Genomic DNA, 18,933 nt, shown 5'->3' on the forward strand with positions numbered 1-18,933 from the left:
CTACTGTATAATCCTAAGGGATTTGATTTAGGTTGTACCTGAACGGTCTAGTGGTTTTCCCATCTTTCTTCAATTTAAGTCTGAATTTTTGAAATAAGAAGTTCATTATAGGTACTCAGCAAGTAATAATTAACTTGACCAGGTCACATGTGATAAATGATTTCTAAGATGGGATCATCGCCTCTCCCCTTCCAGGGGAACAGAACCCAGGACCCTGCATCTGGGCTGAAGCTGCCTAGAACTCCCAAGAGCACATCATTTCCTGGGCTTCCCCCTTCCCCAAGGGTTGGCACTGTGAGCCAAAACCCCCATGTGTAGGAGCTCCAGTTTCACCATGAATTCATACACCCTCCATGCTAGTTTCTGTCCTGGCTGTGGGGGTGGTTTTCTGGTTGAAGGGAGAGTCTTGGTAGCTGGGATTGGCAGAGGGTGGAGTAGGGGTTGTGCAGGGAAAACCAGAGTAGAAAGCCATGAGGTCAGTGACCTCCGTGACCCTGAAGATTCTGGGTCAAGACCCCCCAGTGAGACAGTTCACCTGGGGACACAGTGCCATCAGCCCCCCTGTTCTGGCTGAGCCTGCTGGGGGCCTGCTGCAGACCCCACTGGGTGGCTTGTGCTCTCTGTGGTCCCTTAGCGCTGCCTTAGGGACACGGGTGGCCCGTGAGTGTGTGAGAGCAGGAGGGATGGAAGATACAGTTGCTGAGAGAGGGGTATTTTAGGTGGAAAATATGGTGAGGTGTCATCAGTCCATTGTACTGGGGATGAGGTGATGGCCCCGGTGGTCTACAGGTGGAAGGTGTGGCTCTTATTTAAAGGTTGTGTTCTTCTGAAGGGCATGCAGGCAGCTGGGTAGGTGAAGTCTACCCCACACAACTGGAGAAACCAGAGAATCTGTCAATTCACTGGTGACTGGATGGTCCTGGCAGGTTGAATTCTCATTAATGACATGGGTGGATTAGCCATTGTGCCAGAGGCTGGGGAAAGGTATATGGGGGAGAGTGCTACCTTTAAGAGGGCTCTGACCACCCAGATATTGCAGTGCCTTGCGGCAGGGTGAAGTGTTGATTTCACAGTTTTCCAGCCCCAGTCATGCTTCCTGCTGGGGATCCAGGAAGGCCAGGCCTGGGGCTGCATAAGGTGCAACTGGTAGAGCCCTGGCCCCTCTTTCAGGAGGCTGGTTGTTGGGTGGTCATGGCAGAGAAGTGGGGAGTAGAGGACCTGGCAGTTGCAGGGCTCATCCTCTGTAGTACTAGAAGTACTAGTGGCAGTAACAGAGGATCATACTCAGTAGCAGTGGTGGTGGCAGGGGAAGCAGTACTATTAATAGTGTAGTAGTACAATAGTAAGTACTCCAAAAATATTATGTATCAAAAATGCTGTAAGCACTTTGCATGTCATATCACCAAATCCTCTGGCTAATTCAATTAAGTCATAGATATTATGTTACTTCCATTTTAGAAGAGAGGAGGCTGTGTTCAAATAGTTACATAGTGTGTCTGTGGTCATATGAAGAGTCAAGGACAGACTGAGGTTCCCTCTCAGACACTCTGACTTATGAGCCTGATCATCTCAATGACTGAAAGTTTGTCCATGATCAGGAAGGCTCGTCTTGAGAGCTTTTTCTTCATGATCTCAGACACATGTGTCCTGAACTTGGCCTAAGGATAAGAAATGGGATACTAAGAACTCCCTGGAACAGGATGTCAGATTAGGGATCATAAATGAGAGTGTCCAGGTTGGACCACCATCCCCCACCCCCAATCCTATAAGTGACTCGGACTTTGACACTAGCAGCAGTGTCATGTTGAGTTCAGATGGGCCAGGAGCCCTTTAGGAAGCCACCTTGCACTCATTACTATTCCCAGTGGATGAGTTTATGGCTGCCCTGGTGAGCTAACTATAAATCCATCCATACTCTTAAGACATTGCTCCAGATGGGCTCCCTGACATGGACCAGTGAGAAGATTTTGGGTCTTGGATGGTGACTATGTTGGGACTGATGATCTGGGCAGAGGCTGAGTCCTCTATGTTGTTACTAAGTGCTCCTGGTTGCTTGCTGAGGCCCAGTATGTCTGTGATTCTGGAGGTGCATTTGCTGAGTGAGAATGAGAACCCCAGGTCAGTTACTAGGGTGTGTTTCCAAATACACTTCCCCACACACAGGGTGTACCCCAGACCTAGGTCTTAGGGTGAGAGTTGGGTAGGGCCAGACAGTCCCTGGGGGGACAGCAGATAAATCATCTGTGAAGTGCCAGGACTGGACTTTCTCCCAGGAGGGAGCTTGCTTGTTCATGCTGTTCAAGCCAATGTCTTGGCGGTTTAGAGTGTAAAACTAGGCAGTGGCTTTGATTCCCCAGGTAAGGATGCTGACTGGCATATGAAACTCCTTCTAACTTTGTGGTATTAGGGTTATAACTGGCAGAACTTTTCATTCTAATACAGTGACATTCCAGAAGTTGAGGGCCATTAAAACTCAAGGAGAAGTGAACCTGGATTTTTTTTTTTCCTGTCCACCAAAAGAAGCCTGAAATACAACACAAATACTCCTGTTTGCCTAATCTTGGCTGTTGGCAATCTACTGTTCAGAGAAGTTACAAAGAAATTATTTCTCATGACAAAGCTAGTAATGATTTAACTTTTTTTTTTTTTTTTACATTTTAAAGATCTTTTTCAGGTGCTGTTTTGAATTTGGGATGATTAAAGCTAGTTACTAAGTTGAATGGAATGAATGTTAGTTAAGTAACTGATTTTATGAAGCAATGTCTCATTTTGTGATCTTCTGTCTATGCTGCTTGTTGGTCATTATGTTTGAGATGGTAGAAGATCTAAACTCAGCACAGGATTCTCTAAAATGCAAATGTGCTGCCTGCTAAGTCACTTTAGTTGTGTCTGACTCTTTGAGACCCTATGGACCTTAGCCCACCAGGCTCCTCTGGCCATGGGATTCTCCAGGCAAGAATACCAGAGTGGGTTGCCATGCCCTCTTCCAGGGGATCTTCCTGACCCAGGAATTGAACCAGCAACTCTTACATCTCCTGCATTGGCAGGCAAGTTCTTTGTCACTGGGTCCTCCTGGGAAGCTCTAAAATGCAATTACATTTTCTTTGTGACCTCCAACCCTCTTTTAATTCCTCTGGTACACAGAACACCTTGTAGATCATCCATGATTCCCAAGCCATGTGCTGTGACCACCCACAGCACAGGCACTCCTGGCAGCACCAGAAGGAAGAGGCAGGCAATGTCAGTCCAAGGTGAAACTTTTGGGGTTAGAATTTTAAAGTATAAAAATCTCTGTCCTCTGAGAGAATGAATTATGATGTTCAGAAAAAAAAAAAAAAATGGCAGGATGATGTTGATGTGGAGCTCTTGAAAAACCAACAATAATTAAAATGGAACAGCCAACAAGTATCCAGCATGCCTAGCCTCTGCATTCACCTCCATGGGGACCCACAGACCTCTCCAGGTCATCAGGGCCTCCCTCTTAGAGATAAGTCTTCCATCTGCTGGTGTATAAGTGGGGTGACCTCAAAGAGCCAGTGTGAGTTTGCCCAGTCCCTTCCCCTGAGAGGTGAGGAGTGGCGGGGGTTATGTCCTATTCTCCTGACTGTTAGAAATGGCCCAGCTTTGTCTCCTGTACATGAGCCACCTTGGCTTTCTGCATTAATTAAAAAAGAAGTATTGCTTAAAAGGAAAATCTTTTTTGAAAGTCAAGTTCCTGAAAGATTTCCAAACTTTTGGCATTTTGTCTTTTGAGAAGTCTGTGGAAGAAATGATGTTGAGGGTGGAAGTGTTTACTTTTGGTGACTTGGATTCATGTTGAGTGCTTGGTTTTCCTTAATAGGGGAGAAGGGAACATTTAGGGGGCTGACTAGAGGGAGGAGGTAGGTGTGGGATGGAGTGGCTGTTTGGCAGGATGGGCAAGTATTTCTTTAGTTTTGGGAAAGAAAATTGCTTTCCCTAAGTCTCACTCAGGAGTTAAGCCTCAATGCCTCCCAACTCACTGGTTTAAGATTTGACTTTTGCCTTGGGAAAGAGATGATTTGTAATATTTCTTCCAAAGCAGCTCCTGCAGTGTTTGTTAGATGGATAACCATGGATGACATCTTTTTTTTTTTTTTTTTTAAGCTTGGCTTCTGCCATGTTTAATTTTTGACTCCAAGGAACATCCCATCTTCTAGAGGGTAGAGACATATTAACACAGTGTTCCCTGGGGCTGAGAGCCTGGGAACCTCCCCAGCCTGGTTTCCTTGTGATGCTCCAACTGAAGCTGGGCTCCATTCTCTTAATCTCTGGGCATGTACAATTTAGGGTGAAAAAGATTGGATGTGTCTGTGCCAATGTCTTGGGCTTCCCATATAGCTCAGTTGGTAAAGAATCCACCTGCAATGCAGGAGACCCTGGGTTGATTCCTGGATCGGGACGATCCTCTGGAGAAGGGATAGGCTACCCACTCCAGTATTCTTGGGCTTCCCTTGTGGCTCAGCTGGTAAAGAATCCGCCTGCAATGTGGAAGACCTGGGTTCAATCCCTAGGTTGGGAAGATCCCATGGAGAAGGGAAAGGCTACCTGCTCCAGTATTCTGGCCTGGAGAATTCCATGGACTGTATGGTCCATGGATGAGGTCACAAAGAGTTGGATACGACTGAGCAACTTTCACAAGAAAGATCTTGTGCCAATGTCTCAGTTCAAAAAGGCTCTTAAAGCAGAAGGTGATGGCAAGAGCCCACTTCCTGTACATAAACCATCTTGATTTTCTATTGGGCTGGGATGATGAGAGAACGGGGACAAGGGCCGGCTGTGAGCAGGGCTTGTTCATAGGGAAACAAATTTCTTACCCTTCTCTGCCACCTTTTTCTTTATTCATCTTAGGCAAAGAGTCACTTGGCACCTTGCCAAATGCATTCTAAAGCACTAATTGTGATATTTATTGAGTATCCACAGTGTACTAAGCACAGTGTGCTAAGACTTTATTGTCTTTGAACATAAAATTCTTGCCTAAGGTTAAAACTGCTTGTCTTATAGAAGATAGTGGATTTGTATATTTTTCTTTTAGATGAGCCATGGATGTAGCATTTTGTTAAAATGCTTTTTAACAAGCAAAAATCAAAGTTAAGCTTGTGATAAGAAAAATGGGTATGACTTGAATTTCTAATGGAGACTATTTTCTTTCAGGAATGCACCAGAGTAGTTCTGCCCTTACTTTTGTGGAAAATGATTAGTTACTTTGAAGACCCCAAAGATTCTGATGCTTTGTATGAAGCCTACATCTGTGCTGCAGTGCTGAGCGCCTGTGTGCTCCTGTGGGCCATTCTGCACCACTTGTGCTTCGATTATTTTCAGCGTGTGGGGATGAGGCTTAGAGTGGCCATGTCCCATATGATCTACTGCAAGGTAAGTGTCACTTCGTACCACACTGTGTACCTCCTCTGAAGCATCAGAAGTATTTTGTAACTGGCATCATTGATGTTTTACTAGAGAAGCTTGCTATTTGCATCAAGTCAAGTTTGTTGTCATTTAAGCAAACTTTACCAATATATAACAAAAAGTTTTTGACAGCAAGTCAAAGCCACCTTTGATAAATTTTATATATAGGCTATTACATAATACCCACTAAATTTATAATGAAATCTAATAAAAAATAAGTATCAAAAGTATCTAGTTGATTTTCAATGATTTCCCTGCCTAAATCGCAGTGGTATTTATGGAAATTTTGTTATTGTAGATCATTAAAACCTTCATTTACACCAAATTTATGTTTAAAAATGAGTTTTAGTGATTGGATCTATAACATTAAATCTAGGAAACAAGAATGTATTTGAGAAAGTTTATGATTGTATTTTTGAATTACCCATTTAATCATATTCAATATAATTGTTTCAACTAAAAATATATATGGACTCCCCTGGAGGCTCAAGTGGTAAAGAGTCTGCCCACAGTGCAACAGACCCGGGTTCAATCGCTGAGTTAGGACAATCCCCTGGAGAAGTAAATGGCAACCCACTTCAGTATTCTTACCTGGAAAACCCCATGGATAGAAGAGTTTGGTGGGCTACAGCCCATGGGGTCACAAAGAGTTAGACATGACTAAGTGACTAACACTTTCACTTTCAAATATATATATATATATATATATATATATATATATATAAATGGAATCTATGCCAAAAACAGATTCACTGTATTCTACAGTTAAGATTACTTTTAATGATAATAAAGAAAATAGTTGGATATTCATGACAAAGCTTGAAATTTTCCATTGGTTTTAGTAATTTTGCAGAGCATTTGTTGCTGTTCATTCAAGTTATTTTCTTAAAACAAATATTTCCTTTTTTCTTTAATAAAGATTATAGGTTTTTTGTTTTTTGTTTTGCTGCACTGAATGGAGTGTGGGATCTGTTCACCAACCAGGGACTAAGCACAGGCCCAAGGCAGTAAAAGCACTGAGGCCTAACCACTGAACCACCAGGGCCTTTCCTGCATTATAGCACTTCAAATAAGACCTATGTTGATGTGTTCAGTGACTTTATATTGAGAAATGCCATAACATTATTCCACAGTTTACTCTGATCTTAAATGATATAAAAGGAGTAAGGATTTCAGATGTCTTTACAAAGGAATTGACACAAATACACTGTGTCAGTAATTGAAGGGCCCTTTGTAAACTTGATCCTGGATACCTCTTTTCCTTGGGCTATTTGCTTTAAAAAAAATCCTTATTTAATGGTGTCATGTTCTTGAAATTAGATCTTTAAGTGTTTTTGTTCCACACAAACAAAAAAACTGTGGTAATGGATATGTTAATTGGTTTTATTACAGTAATCATTTCCTAATGTATATTTATATCAAAACATCATGTTTTACACCATAAACATATATAGTTTTTATTTAAAAAGTCCTCATTGAAAGCTAAAAACAAAACATTTAAATTGAAATTATCACCACTTTTACTTGGTTGCTCCTTACCTAGAGCTTCTGTTTCTTGGGAGTACTTGTCCTAACGAAATGCAGGATTAGTTCTCCTCATCTTCCCTTGAGCAAAGTGTTGTTAACCTCAGGGCTGTGTGAACTCAGAGCCCTGGAATCTCACTGTCTGTGTTTAGATACAGCATCTAAGCCAGTTTCCTCCTGGGTAATGTGGAAAGAGGAACAGTGACTGTACACTCTAGTCAGAGGTCTGGTTTGTCATTCATCATCATCTTTTTTTATTCTGTTGCATCAAATATTAGGAGACAAATACCCAGATTTCCTCATAAATTAGCTAGATGTTTATCTTTCGGGATCATTCTTAGTGCCCACAGAGAGGAAATTTCACCAACACAGCACAGTGAAAACCTTAAGTTAGGCTTGAGGTAATGGTTCAGTCAAAGCTGGCTCTTTGCGGCACAGGTGAGCCATTGTTCACCCGTTTTTCTTCCTCTTCCCACTAACACTTTGGAAAGTTGCTTTTGGAAAATCCAATCTGACTTGGCACATATGCGTGTGTGAATGTACATATCTCTCAAGGTGTTTTATTTGCCAGCTTGATTATTCTTGAAAAGATTGTCCCTGTATCAAATCAATAATTATTGGGATTAAACTATGGTCATAACCTGAAGTAGTTCCAGAAACATGGGAAAGGCAAATTTCTTCATGCATAGCCTTGCATCTAGAGTCCTGCTGGGGTACAGAAATAAGACACTTCTTCTTTGCAGGTTACAGGTGGGCTGATTCCTTAGGGCCAAGCTTGTGCTGCCAAGTGGCTCTGAAAGGCCCCTCTGAATGTTTGTGGTTCATGCTCAGGCCCCATCTCCTGATCCTGGGGAGGAATCAGATTAAGGTATTAAAAATGGAATGGCTGCTCAGCTCATAGTTGTAGTTTATCTACACCATGGATTCCGGGCTTAGGCACGTCTCAAGGAAATCTCTAAGGCTGCACATCTGCTGCTCCTAAAATGGCCCATTCAGTATTTCATGCTCTTTTCAGCTGAATTTTGATCTTGTGGGAGGGATCATATGTAAAATGACTTGTCACTTATTTATATTTCTACAGCTTCAGTAAAATTACTTTTGAGCATTGATTTTTAAAAACTATGATAAAATATATACAACATAAAATTTACCATTTAACTCATTTTAAGTGCACCATTTATTGACATTAGGTACATTCACCTGGTTGTGGAAACATCACCACTATTCATCTCCAGAACTTTTCATCTTCCCAAGTGAACTTCTGCAACCATTAAACACTAACTCCCCAGACTACTCCCCCTCACAGCCATCACCATTCTACTTCTTTCTATGAGTTTGACTATTCTAGATGCCTCATATAAGTGGAATCATACAATGTTTGTCATCTATTTTACATATGGTAATATACATGTTTCAGTGCTATTCTCTCAAATCATCCTACTCTCGCCTTCTCCCACATAGTCCAAAAGTCTGCTTTTTACATCTGTGTCCCTTTTGCTGTCTTGCATATAGGATCATCATTACCATCTTTCTAAATTCCACATATATGTGTTAATATGCTGTAGTGGTGTTTCTCTTTCCAACTTACTTCACTGTATAATAGGCTCAAATTTCATCCACTTCATTAGAACTGACTCAAATGCATTCCTTTTTATAGCTGAATAATATCCCGTTGTGCATATGTACCACGGCTTTCTTATCCTCGTCTGCCGATGGACATCTAGGTTGTTTCCATGTCCTAGCTATTGTAAACAATGCTGCAGTAAACATTGGGAACTCTTGCAATTCTGGTTTCCTCAGTGTGTATGCCCAGCAGTGGGATTGCTGGGTTGTATGACAGTTCTATTTCCAATTTTTTTAAGGAATCTGTACAACTCACTGTGGTTTTGATTTGTATTTCTCTAATAATGAATGATGTTGAGCATGTTTTCTTTTCATGTGTTTATTAGACATCTGTATGTGTTCTTTGGAGAAATCCCTGTTTAGTTCTTTGGCCCACTTTTTGATTGAGTTGTTCATTTTTTCTGGTATTGAGATGCATGAGCTGATTGTATATTTTGGAGATTGAATCTTTGTCAGTTGTTTCATTTGCTATTATTTTCTCCCATTTGGATGGCTGCCTTTTCACCTTGCTTATAGTTTCCTTCATTGTGCAAAAGCTTTTAAGTTTAATTAGGTTCCATTTATTTATTTTCAGTATTCTGCAAGGTGGTTCATGGAGGATCTTGCTGTGATTTATGTCAGAGTGTTTTGCATAATTGTTCTTTTAAGAGTTTTATAGTTTCTGACCTTACATTTAGATCTTTAATCCATTTAGAGTTTATTTTGTGTATGGTGTTGGATAGTGTTCTAGTTTTATTCTTTTACACATGGTTGACCAGTTTTCCCAGCACTACTTGTTAAAAAGATTGTCTTTTCTTTACTGTATGTTTTGCCCCCTTTGTCAAAGATAAGGTGTCTGTAGATGTGTGGATTTATCTCTAGGCTTTCCATTTTGTTCCATTGCTATATATTTCTGTTTTCTGTGCCAGTACCATACTGTCTTGATGACTGTAGCTTTGTAGTATAGTCTGAGGTCAGAAAGGTTGATTCCTCCAGTTCCATTCTTCTTTCTCATTATTGCTTTGTCTATTTGAGGGTTTTTGTGTTTCCATACAAATTGTGAAATTATTTGTTCTAGTTCTGTGAAAAATACCATTGGTAGCTTGATAGGGATTGCATTGAATCTGTAGACTGCTTTGGGTAATATACTCATTTTCAATATACTGATTCTTCCAATTCATGAACATAGTGTATTTCTCCATCTATTTGTGTCCTCTTTGATTTCTTTCATTGGTGTGTTATATTTTTCTATATATACGTCTTTTGTTTCCTTAGGTAAATTTATCCCTAAGTATTTTATTCTTTTTTTTTTTTTTTTTTACATTTCTTTTCCATGCGGATGGTCTTAATCCCTGTCTCCTGTACAATGTCACAAACCTCCGTCCATAGTTCATCAGGCACTCTATCAGATCTAGTCCCTTAAATCTATTTCTCACTTCCACTGTATAATCATAAGGGATTTGATTTAGGTCATACCTGAATGGTCTAATGGTTTTCCCTACTTTCTTCAATTTAAGTCTGAATTTGGCAATAAGGAGTTCATGATCTGAGCCACAGTCAGCTCCCGGTCTTGTTTTTGCTGACTGCACAGAGCTTCTCCATCTTTGGCTGCAAAGAATATAATCAGTCTGATTTCAGTGTTGACCATCTGGTGATGTCCATGTGTAGAGTCTTCTCTTGTGTTGTTGGAAGAGTGTGTTTGCTATGACCAGTGTGTTCTCTTGGCAAAACTCTCTTAGCTTTTGCCCTGTGTCATTCTGTACTCCAAGGCCAAATTTGCCTGTTACTCCGGTGTTTCCTGACTTCCTACCTTTGCATTCCAGTCCTCTGTAATGAAAAAGACATCCTTTTGGGGTGTTCTAAAAGGTCTTTTAGGTCTTCATAGAACCGTTCAACTTTGGTTTCTTCAGCATTACTGGTTAGGGCATAGACTTGGATTACCGTGATATTGAATGGTTTGCCTTGGAAATGAACAGAGATCTTTCTGTCGTTTTTGAGATTGCATCCAAGTACTACATTTTGGACTCTTTTGTTGACCATGATGGCTATGCCATTTCTTCTAAGGGATTCCTGCCCACAGTAGTAGATATAACGGTCATCTGAGTTAAATTCACCCATTCCAGTCCATCTTAGTTTGCTGATTCCTAGAAGGTTGACATTCACTCTTGCCATCTCCTGTTTGACCACTTCCAATTTGCCTTGATTCATGGACCTAACATTCCAGGTTCCTATGCAATATTGCTCTTTATAGCATCAGATCTTGCTTCTATCACGAGTCCCATCCACAACTGGGTATTGTTTTTGCTTTAACTCCATCTCTTCATTCTTTCTGGAGTTATTTCTCCACTGATCTCCAGGAGCATATTTGGCACCTACCAACCTGGGGAGTTCATCTTTCAGTGTCATATCTTTTTGCCTTTTCATACTGTTCATGGGGTTCTCAAGGCAAGAATACTGAAGTGGTTTGCTATTCCCTTCTCCAGTGGACCACATTCTGTCAGACCTCTCCACCATGACCCGTCCATCTTGGGTGGCCCCACACAGCATGGCTTAGTTTCATTGAGTTAGACAAGGCTGTGGCCCATGTGATCAGATTGGCTGGTTTACTGTGATTATGGTTTCAGTGTGTCTGCCTTCTGATGCCCTCTGGCAACACCTACCATCTTACCTGGGTTTCTCTTAGCTTGGATGTGGGGTATCTCTTCATGGCTGCTCCAGCAAAGTGCAGCCACTGCTCCTTACTTTGAATGAGGGGTATCTCCTCAGGGCCACCCCTCCTGACCTTGAACGTGGAGTAGCTCCTCTTGGCCCTCCTGCGCTCCTGCAGCAGCTGCTCCTTGGATGTGGGGTTGCTCCTCTTGGCCGCCTCCCCTGACCTTGGGCTGTGGGGTAGCTCGCTCCTCTCGTCCGCCCTTCTGGGCGGTCTGTCGCGGCTGCGCTTACAAATAGCTGTGAAAAGAAGAGAAGCAGAAAGCAAAGGAGAAAAGGAAAGATATTCCCATCTGAATGCAGAGTTCCAAAGAATAGCAAGGAGAAAAAAAAAAGTCTTCCTCAGTGATCAATGCAAAGAAATAGAGGAAAACAATAGAATGGGAAACACTAGAGATCACTTCAAGATAATTAGAGTTACCAAGGGAACATTTCATGCAAAGATGGGCTCAATAAAGAACAGAAATGGTATGGACCTAACAGAAGCAGAAGATATTAAGAAAAGGTGGCAAGAATACACAGAAGAACTGAACAAAAAAGATCATCATGACCCAGATATTCATGATGGTGTGATCACCCACCTAAAGCAAGACATCCTGGAATGTGAAGTCAAGTGGGCCTGAGAAAAGCATCACTATGAACAAAGCTAGTGAAGGTGATGGAATTCCAGTTGAGCTATTTCAAATCCTGAAAGATGACACTGTGAAAGTGCTGCACTCAATAGGGCAGCAAATTTGGAAAACTCAGCAGTGGCCACAGGACTGGAAAAGGGCAGTTTTCATTCCAGTCCCAAAGAAAGGCAATGCCAAGGAATGCTCAAACTACCGCACAATTGCACTCATCTCACACGCTAGTAAAGTAATGCTCAAAAGTCTCCAAGCCAGGCTTCAGCAATACATGAACCGTGAACTTCCAGATATTCAAGTTGGTTTCAGAAAAGGCAGAGGAACCAGAGCTCAAATTGCCAACATCTGCTGGATCATCAAAAAAGCAAGAGAGTTCCAGGAAAAAAGATCTATTTCTGCTTTATTGGCTATGCCAAAGCCTTTGACTGTGTGGATCACTATAAACTGTGGAAAATTCTGAAATAGATGGGATTACCAGACCATCTGACCTGTCTCTTGAGACACCTGTATGCAGGTCAGGAAGCAACAGTTAGAACTGGACATGGAACAACAGACTGGTTCCAAATAGGAAAAGGAGTACATCAAGGCTGTATATTGTCACCCTGCTTATTTAACTTATATTCAGAGTACATCATGAGAAACCCTGGGCTGGAAGAAGCACAAGCTGGAATCAAAATTGCTGGGAGAAATATCAATAACCTCAGATATGCAGACAACACTATCCTTATGGCAGAAAGTGAAGAGGAACTAAAAAGCCTCTTGATGAGAGTGAAAGAGGAGAGTGAAAAAGTTGGCTTAAAGATTAACATTCAGGAAAGTATGATCATGGCATCTGATCCCATCACTTCATGGGAAATAGATGGGGAGACAATGGAAACAGTGTCAGACTTTATTTTTTGGGGGCTCCAAAATCACTGCAGATGGTGATTGCAGCCATGAAATTAAAAGACACTTACTCCTTGGAAGGAAAGTTATGACCAACCTAGACAGCATATTAAAAAGCAGAGACATTACTTTGCCAACAAAGGTCCGTCTGGTCAAGGCTATGGTTTTTCCAGTGGTCATGTATGGATGTGAGATTTGGACTGTGAGGAAAGCTGAGTGCCGAAAAATTGATGCTTTTGAACTGTGGTGTTGAAGAAGACTCTTGAGAGTCCCTTGGACTGCAAGGAGATCCAACCAGTCCATCCTAAAGGAGATCAGGCCTGGGTTTTCATTGGATGGACTGATGCTGAAGCTGAATATCCAATACTTTGGCCACCTCATGTGAAGAGTTGACTGATTGGAAAAGACCCTGATGCTGGGAGGGGTTGGGGGCAGGAAGAGAAAGGGCCGACAGAGGATGAGATGGCTGGATGGCATCACTGATTCAATGGGCATGAGTTTGAGTAGACTCCGGGAGTTTGTGATGGACAGCGAGGCCTGGCGTGCTGCAATTCATGGGGTCACGAAGAGTTGGACATGACTGCACGACTGAACTGAACTGAAAAGTGACTTGTTATCACCACAGGAGTCCAGCTCAGTATCTTTTTCTCATTTTAGGCACTTCGCCTGAGTAACTTGGCCATGAGGAAGACCACCACAGGTCAGATAGTCAACCTGCTGTCCAACGATGTGAAAAGATTTGATCAGGTAAGCTGCCCCTGAGGGATCCTCTTCCACTTTCAGTCCTTCTCACTGGGTTTAGCTTATGGTTGATGCCAGATACCTGTGTTTGCTCTTCAACAGTATTTGTTGAGTATCTAAAACAAGAGTTCTCTTTATCCAACTCTCATTTTCTCTGTGTGCAACTTAGATGTAATAATGTGTGTTGTCCATAGAAGAGAAAAAAAAAAAATTTTTTCTGAGATAATCTATGGCATACTTCAGTAATAGGCAGCAGTGTTCTTCCCCAGCTTAATTTGTTTCCCTAGGGGTCCTCCTGGCATGGACCTTCTGGGCACATGGTGTTGGTGTTGCTACCTGACCTGTTTTCCTCCTCCTCTGGATGATGAAGGCCTGTGGTCAGGGATTGTTTCCCACTACACCCCCACCCCCACCCTGTTCAGTGCCTTCTGCATAGGGAGCCTACGAGGAATAATGCCAAGTGGGTGGTCCCCAGCCAGACACAACCTCTTCTCTGCTATCTCACCACACTCTTTTTATCCACATAGCTTATGAGTAGATCATGTAACCCAGGGTGTTGCAGCTGTTGCTCAGATCTGTATTGCACTAGACACTTATCTTTAAATTATTCATTCATCAAACATGAAGTAAGATCCCCCTACCCACTTTCAGGGATGAATACTATTCCTTTTCTGGAGAAGCTACAGCCTGTCAGGAAGATAAATACACAAGTAGTTATTGGAGAATGTGGTAGGTACCATAAAATAGGCTTTCCTGGGATGCTAGGGAGAGATGGGGGATGAATTTTGGGACAGAGAGTTTGGGGAAGCCCTGAGCTCATATGTAGTGTCAACAAAATCAACATTTTCCTTCAAGCTGCTGGTCTGGTTCTCCCTGGATGTCCCTGAAGCCAGCCCTGTGCTGCCCCAGAGCAGCGTCATCTGGGGTAGATGCTTGAGTTTCTGCTTCAGCAGATTTAAAACCCACTGAGATCATTCCCGTTTAGGTTCCTGTCTATTCTTTCCAAGCATATTATTTCTGTAATGGGTCCTTACTGGTTTTGTTTTCATACCATCCTAAGAAGGCTTTGTCTTTCTCTTTTAAGGTAATGACGTTTTTGCACTACCTGTGGGTGGGGCCGCTACAGGCTATTGCAGTGACGGCCCTGCTCTGTATGGAAATAGGAATATCATGTCTTGTTGGGATGGCAGTTCTCATTATTCTTCTGCTGGTGCAAAGCTGCTTTGGGAAATTGTTTTCATCACTCCGGTAAGAGAAACACTGATTTCAAAAATTGATGATGTGTAACTGGTAGCATCCACAGTCTGCTTGATGCTTTCATTCAAAAACAACAATAAAAAATGCCTTCTTTTGTCTCTTCATTGCATGTGTTGTAGATGCTTCAGACTTAGCCAGTAGAAGTTCCAGCCTCAAGCTGAAGGCTGACCTTTAAGGGGAAAAGTGACATTTGCCAACTTTTCCCAACATTGTAACTGAATAAATAGTGTCTTTAAGCAGAATTCACTGATGTCAAAGTTATTTAAACATTATTAGAGGTACTAATACTTCTATATAATATACAGGACCTTTTCTAGCTACATATATTTTTGTTATGTTTGTGTTAGAGCCATTTTCAGGTATGTATGTTTTTGTCTTGTTTATAATTCAGTGTTTTTAATTATCCAGTGTCCCAAGGGCAATTATGTCTTTATAAAGCCCCATAGTCCCAGCAGTATATGTAATAGATAAGTGGCTGGTGATGAAGAGCCTAATGGTAATGAGTTACACCTGAAGCAGGTCACAGAGCGCTGGAGGTGGGTCATTGTTTAGGTAGTCAGGTGATGGAGATGTTGTGTTGTTTGAAGTACATTGAGGGTTGTTTGTTGGTGCCTGTATGTGTATTTTTCTATGCTTGGAATTTCCTTTGCTCTCTTTGCTGTGGAGAGATGTTCCTTATCCTCTGAAGCCCTGTTCTAATGCTACCGGGTCTCTGAAGCTTTTCTTGCTCTCCTTTCCCAGTGGAATTAACAGTTCCATCTTATTTGCCCCCAGCACTATAATCCTATTTTATTACAGTACAGACACTGTCTTCCTGTTAGAGTCAAGGTCTTTTCTGCCTTCCTTGCCCAGTTGTGACCTCCTTGAGCAGACAGTCTGTATCTGTTTCATTTCAGGACTTTATTATACATTACTACAAGTTTTCCAAGTTATGTGTTGAATTTGGCTGAATGTTTGAATTTCTAATTGAAATCTCTCTCTCTCTCTTTTTTTTTTTTTCATTTCTCCAATTGTACATTTGTCTGTGTTTTCAGCTCAAAAGAGCTGTAGGGAATCATTGGATCCCTGTTCTCTGCTTGTGCCCCCTGCTGCTGCTATGGAAAGCTGGGCTGTGATCACTAAGGTTCATCTCTCACGTCTGTCCCCTCAGGAGTAAGACTGCAGCTCTCACAGACGACAGGATCAAGACCATGAGTGAAGTCATAACTGGCATCAGAACAATAAAAATGTATGCTTGGGAAAAGTCATTTATAGACCTTATTACCAGATTGAGAAGGTAAGTTTTTATTTATATCAAGTCACATTTTGTGCTTTTTTATTTCCTATTTTTACTGAATGAATGTAGGAGCCTTACCAAGTTTTCACATTAATGTAAACTTAACTATACACCACTCCCATATGTGGCAGTGGGGTTAAGTAGAATAGGGGGAACATAATTTTAACCTGCTCTCCCATTTACCATATATATGTGTATATATATATAGCCACACCAGATGGCTTGTGGAATCTTAGTTCCAGGGATTGAACTCAGGCCCTAGGCAATGAAAGTGTGGAGTCCTAACCACCAGGGAATTTTCTCATTTACTATGTTCTTAAAGGGGGAAAAAAAAAAAAATATATATATATATATATATATATATATATATATATATATATGATATATATGCTTCTTACTTATACAGAAATGAAATTCATAATATTTCTTATAAGCAATAATTGTAAAATTTTAGTATTTGAGATGATATTTAAACTAAAGCTGTAATTTATGTTAATGTAGTACAAAGGGGAGATTATAAAGGTTGGGTATAACTGGATCAGGCCCAACTTTATGAATCAGTAGTTTTCATTCCAAACAGCCATGGGAATATTGGTTTTTTTTAAATTGTAATTGTTTTTATTTTTAGATAATCATAGATGCATATGCAGTTGCTTATAGTACAGGGACCTCCCATGTATCCACTGCTTAGCTTCCTTCAGTGGTAATTTCTAGAAACACTATAGTGCAATATTGCAACAGGATGTTAACACAACTATACAGGGAAGATACAAAATATTTTCATCAGGACCAGGATTACACATGTTGCCCTTCTATAGCACACCTACTTCTCTTCTGTCCCTATCACATCCTTAACCCCTGTCAATCACTAGTCTGGTCTCTATTTCTATAATTTTGTCATTTTTAAAGAATGTTATCTAAATAGTACCATACAGAATGTTACCATTTTTGATTGATCTTATTCACTAAGAAGAATTTCCTAGAGACTCATCCAAGTTGTTTCATGTATAAGTAGCTGGTTCCTTTTATTGTTGAGTAGCATTCCTTGAAAATACTGGGTTTTTACTTGCTTTATGTCTATAGAATTTGTTTCATCTTTCAGTTAAATATCTGATGAGTGTTCGTACTTGAGCCCAGGGTGCTGGGAATTCTCTGGCTGCTCCCTGTCACCTCTCACTGTGCACCTTTGTGGGGCCCCTCCCTCTTCTGGGGATACACTCCCATCTCCCTTCTTCTCTGGCCTCCACCAGCCCTGACTGACTCCAGCTCATCTCGGGTTCCATGTGTCTGTGACTTGCCCTGACTCCACTGCCCTGGGTTACACGTCTCTGCTCTGTACTCCTTCGGGGGCTGTGCTGGCTGCCTGTGTCTAATGTCTTGGTGTCTCACAATTTGGGGATTGCATATTCTCTCCCCCAACAAGTTCAGGAGCTCCTGGGGAGACAGGATTTGTCTTAGACCTTCTCAAGGTACCTGGCACAAGACTTGTGATTACAAATGCTTGTTGACTGAATATTCAAATCCAATCTGATTGACCCAAAATGTTTAAAAGTGTGACATTAAGGACACTTTTAGTTGGAAGAGTGAAGTGGTGATGCAGTGTGTGGTCCTGGTGTCAGGGCAGACCCCCGGGTGTGCCCTGTGTAGTGTCTCCCTGACGTGAGGGATGGTTTATCTGAATCTGTGTCCACTGCCTAGAAAGGGGCCACTCACCCAGGGCACTGAATCCATGGGTTGATGTTGGTGTTCTTTTTAAAACCTATTTCCTACTCTTTTCCAGGAATGAAATTTCCAAGATTCTGAAAAGTTCCTACCTTAGAGGAATGAATTTGGCAATTTTTTTTGCTGCCAGCAAAATCATGATTTTTATCACCTTCATCATTGCGGTTGTCCTTGACAACCGGATCACAGCCAGCCGAGTGTTTCTGGTGGTGATGCTGTTCGAGACTGTGAGGTTTACAGGCACCCTCTACTTCCCCATGGCCATCGAGAAGGTGTCAGAGACTGTTGTCAGCATCAAAAGAATCAAGGTTTGATGAAAAGCAATTTTTTTTTTTTTTAGTTGTAGGTGAACTTTATGCACAATATCTTATTTGGTGTCACTGTGTGCCAGTTTGGTGACATTTAACTCTCAGTGCCAAAGCTGGCAATCTTTCCAAAATGTCATACATAGTCCCCTCTCTTCTTATATAGAGCACATTACAAATGTTAATAAGATCCCTGCTGGTTTATGGGCAGCAGTAGCAGTGGCACAGGCTCTTGATGTGCAGTGGTGACTGAAGGGTGATTAAAATGTCTGAAAGCAGGAGCAGCAAACAGATTGCATCTCCTACTCTGACTGGAACAATGAGGTAGTGACTGCACATTCCGGGTGTGAACAGGATTCTTCTCTGATCCGGGAGGGGAGGAGATTGCTGAGAGGTCCTTGTTCTCTGGGCAAGAATAGTAGCCACAGATTCACTCAGTTCTCTGTGTTTAAAAATGTGTTCTTTCCTCCATAGATGCTTCTTTTCTTGATTGCTGAGCTTGCCTTTTGGATCTGCCTTTTCATCCTTGTTCCCTTTTCACTTTCTGCTTAATCCTATCTCTAGCTGCCCTCTTCCTTTCAAATTTGTGATTCTTATCATACCCACTGTCTCCTTTTCCTAAGAGTCTCTGAATTTCCAAGGGCAAATAATTTACATCATCAAGACAAAGACTTGGCACACAGTAGGTGCTCAATTATTCATGTCTTTATGAGTAGGTCTAAAATGAGGATAAATTGGCACTGTGACCTGACCTTGGCATGAGTTTGAGTGTCTGGGCTTTACAAAAAATCTAATTTGTTTTGTTCTTACTTTCTTACAGTGATGGATGGGCTGTTAATAGCTCTTTAGTGAAGTTAGATCA

General features: G+C 41.5%; 1 protein-coding gene across 1 annotated transcript in view; it reads left to right on the forward strand.

The window, feature by feature from the left end:
• The window catches only part of LOC122447237 (ATP-binding cassette sub-family C member 4-like), a 118,114-nt gene that overhangs the window by 20,853 nt on the left and 78,328 nt on the right, over positions 1 to 18,933 (forward strand). The window contains 5 exon segments of the mRNA XM_043477773.1: positions 5,173 to 5,391; positions 13,428 to 13,517; positions 14,596 to 14,759; positions 15,919 to 16,044; positions 17,825 to 18,074. Coding sequence (XP_043333708.1) covers positions 5,173 to 5,391; positions 13,428 to 13,517; positions 14,596 to 14,759; positions 15,919 to 16,044; positions 17,825 to 18,074 — 849 coding nt within the window.

This window comes from Cervus canadensis, chromosome 9, assembly GCF_019320065.1.
Source record: "Cervus canadensis isolate Bull #8, Minnesota chromosome 9, ASM1932006v1, whole genome shotgun sequence".
Lineage (NCBI taxonomy): Eukaryota > Metazoa > Chordata > Mammalia > Artiodactyla > Cervidae > Cervus > Cervus canadensis.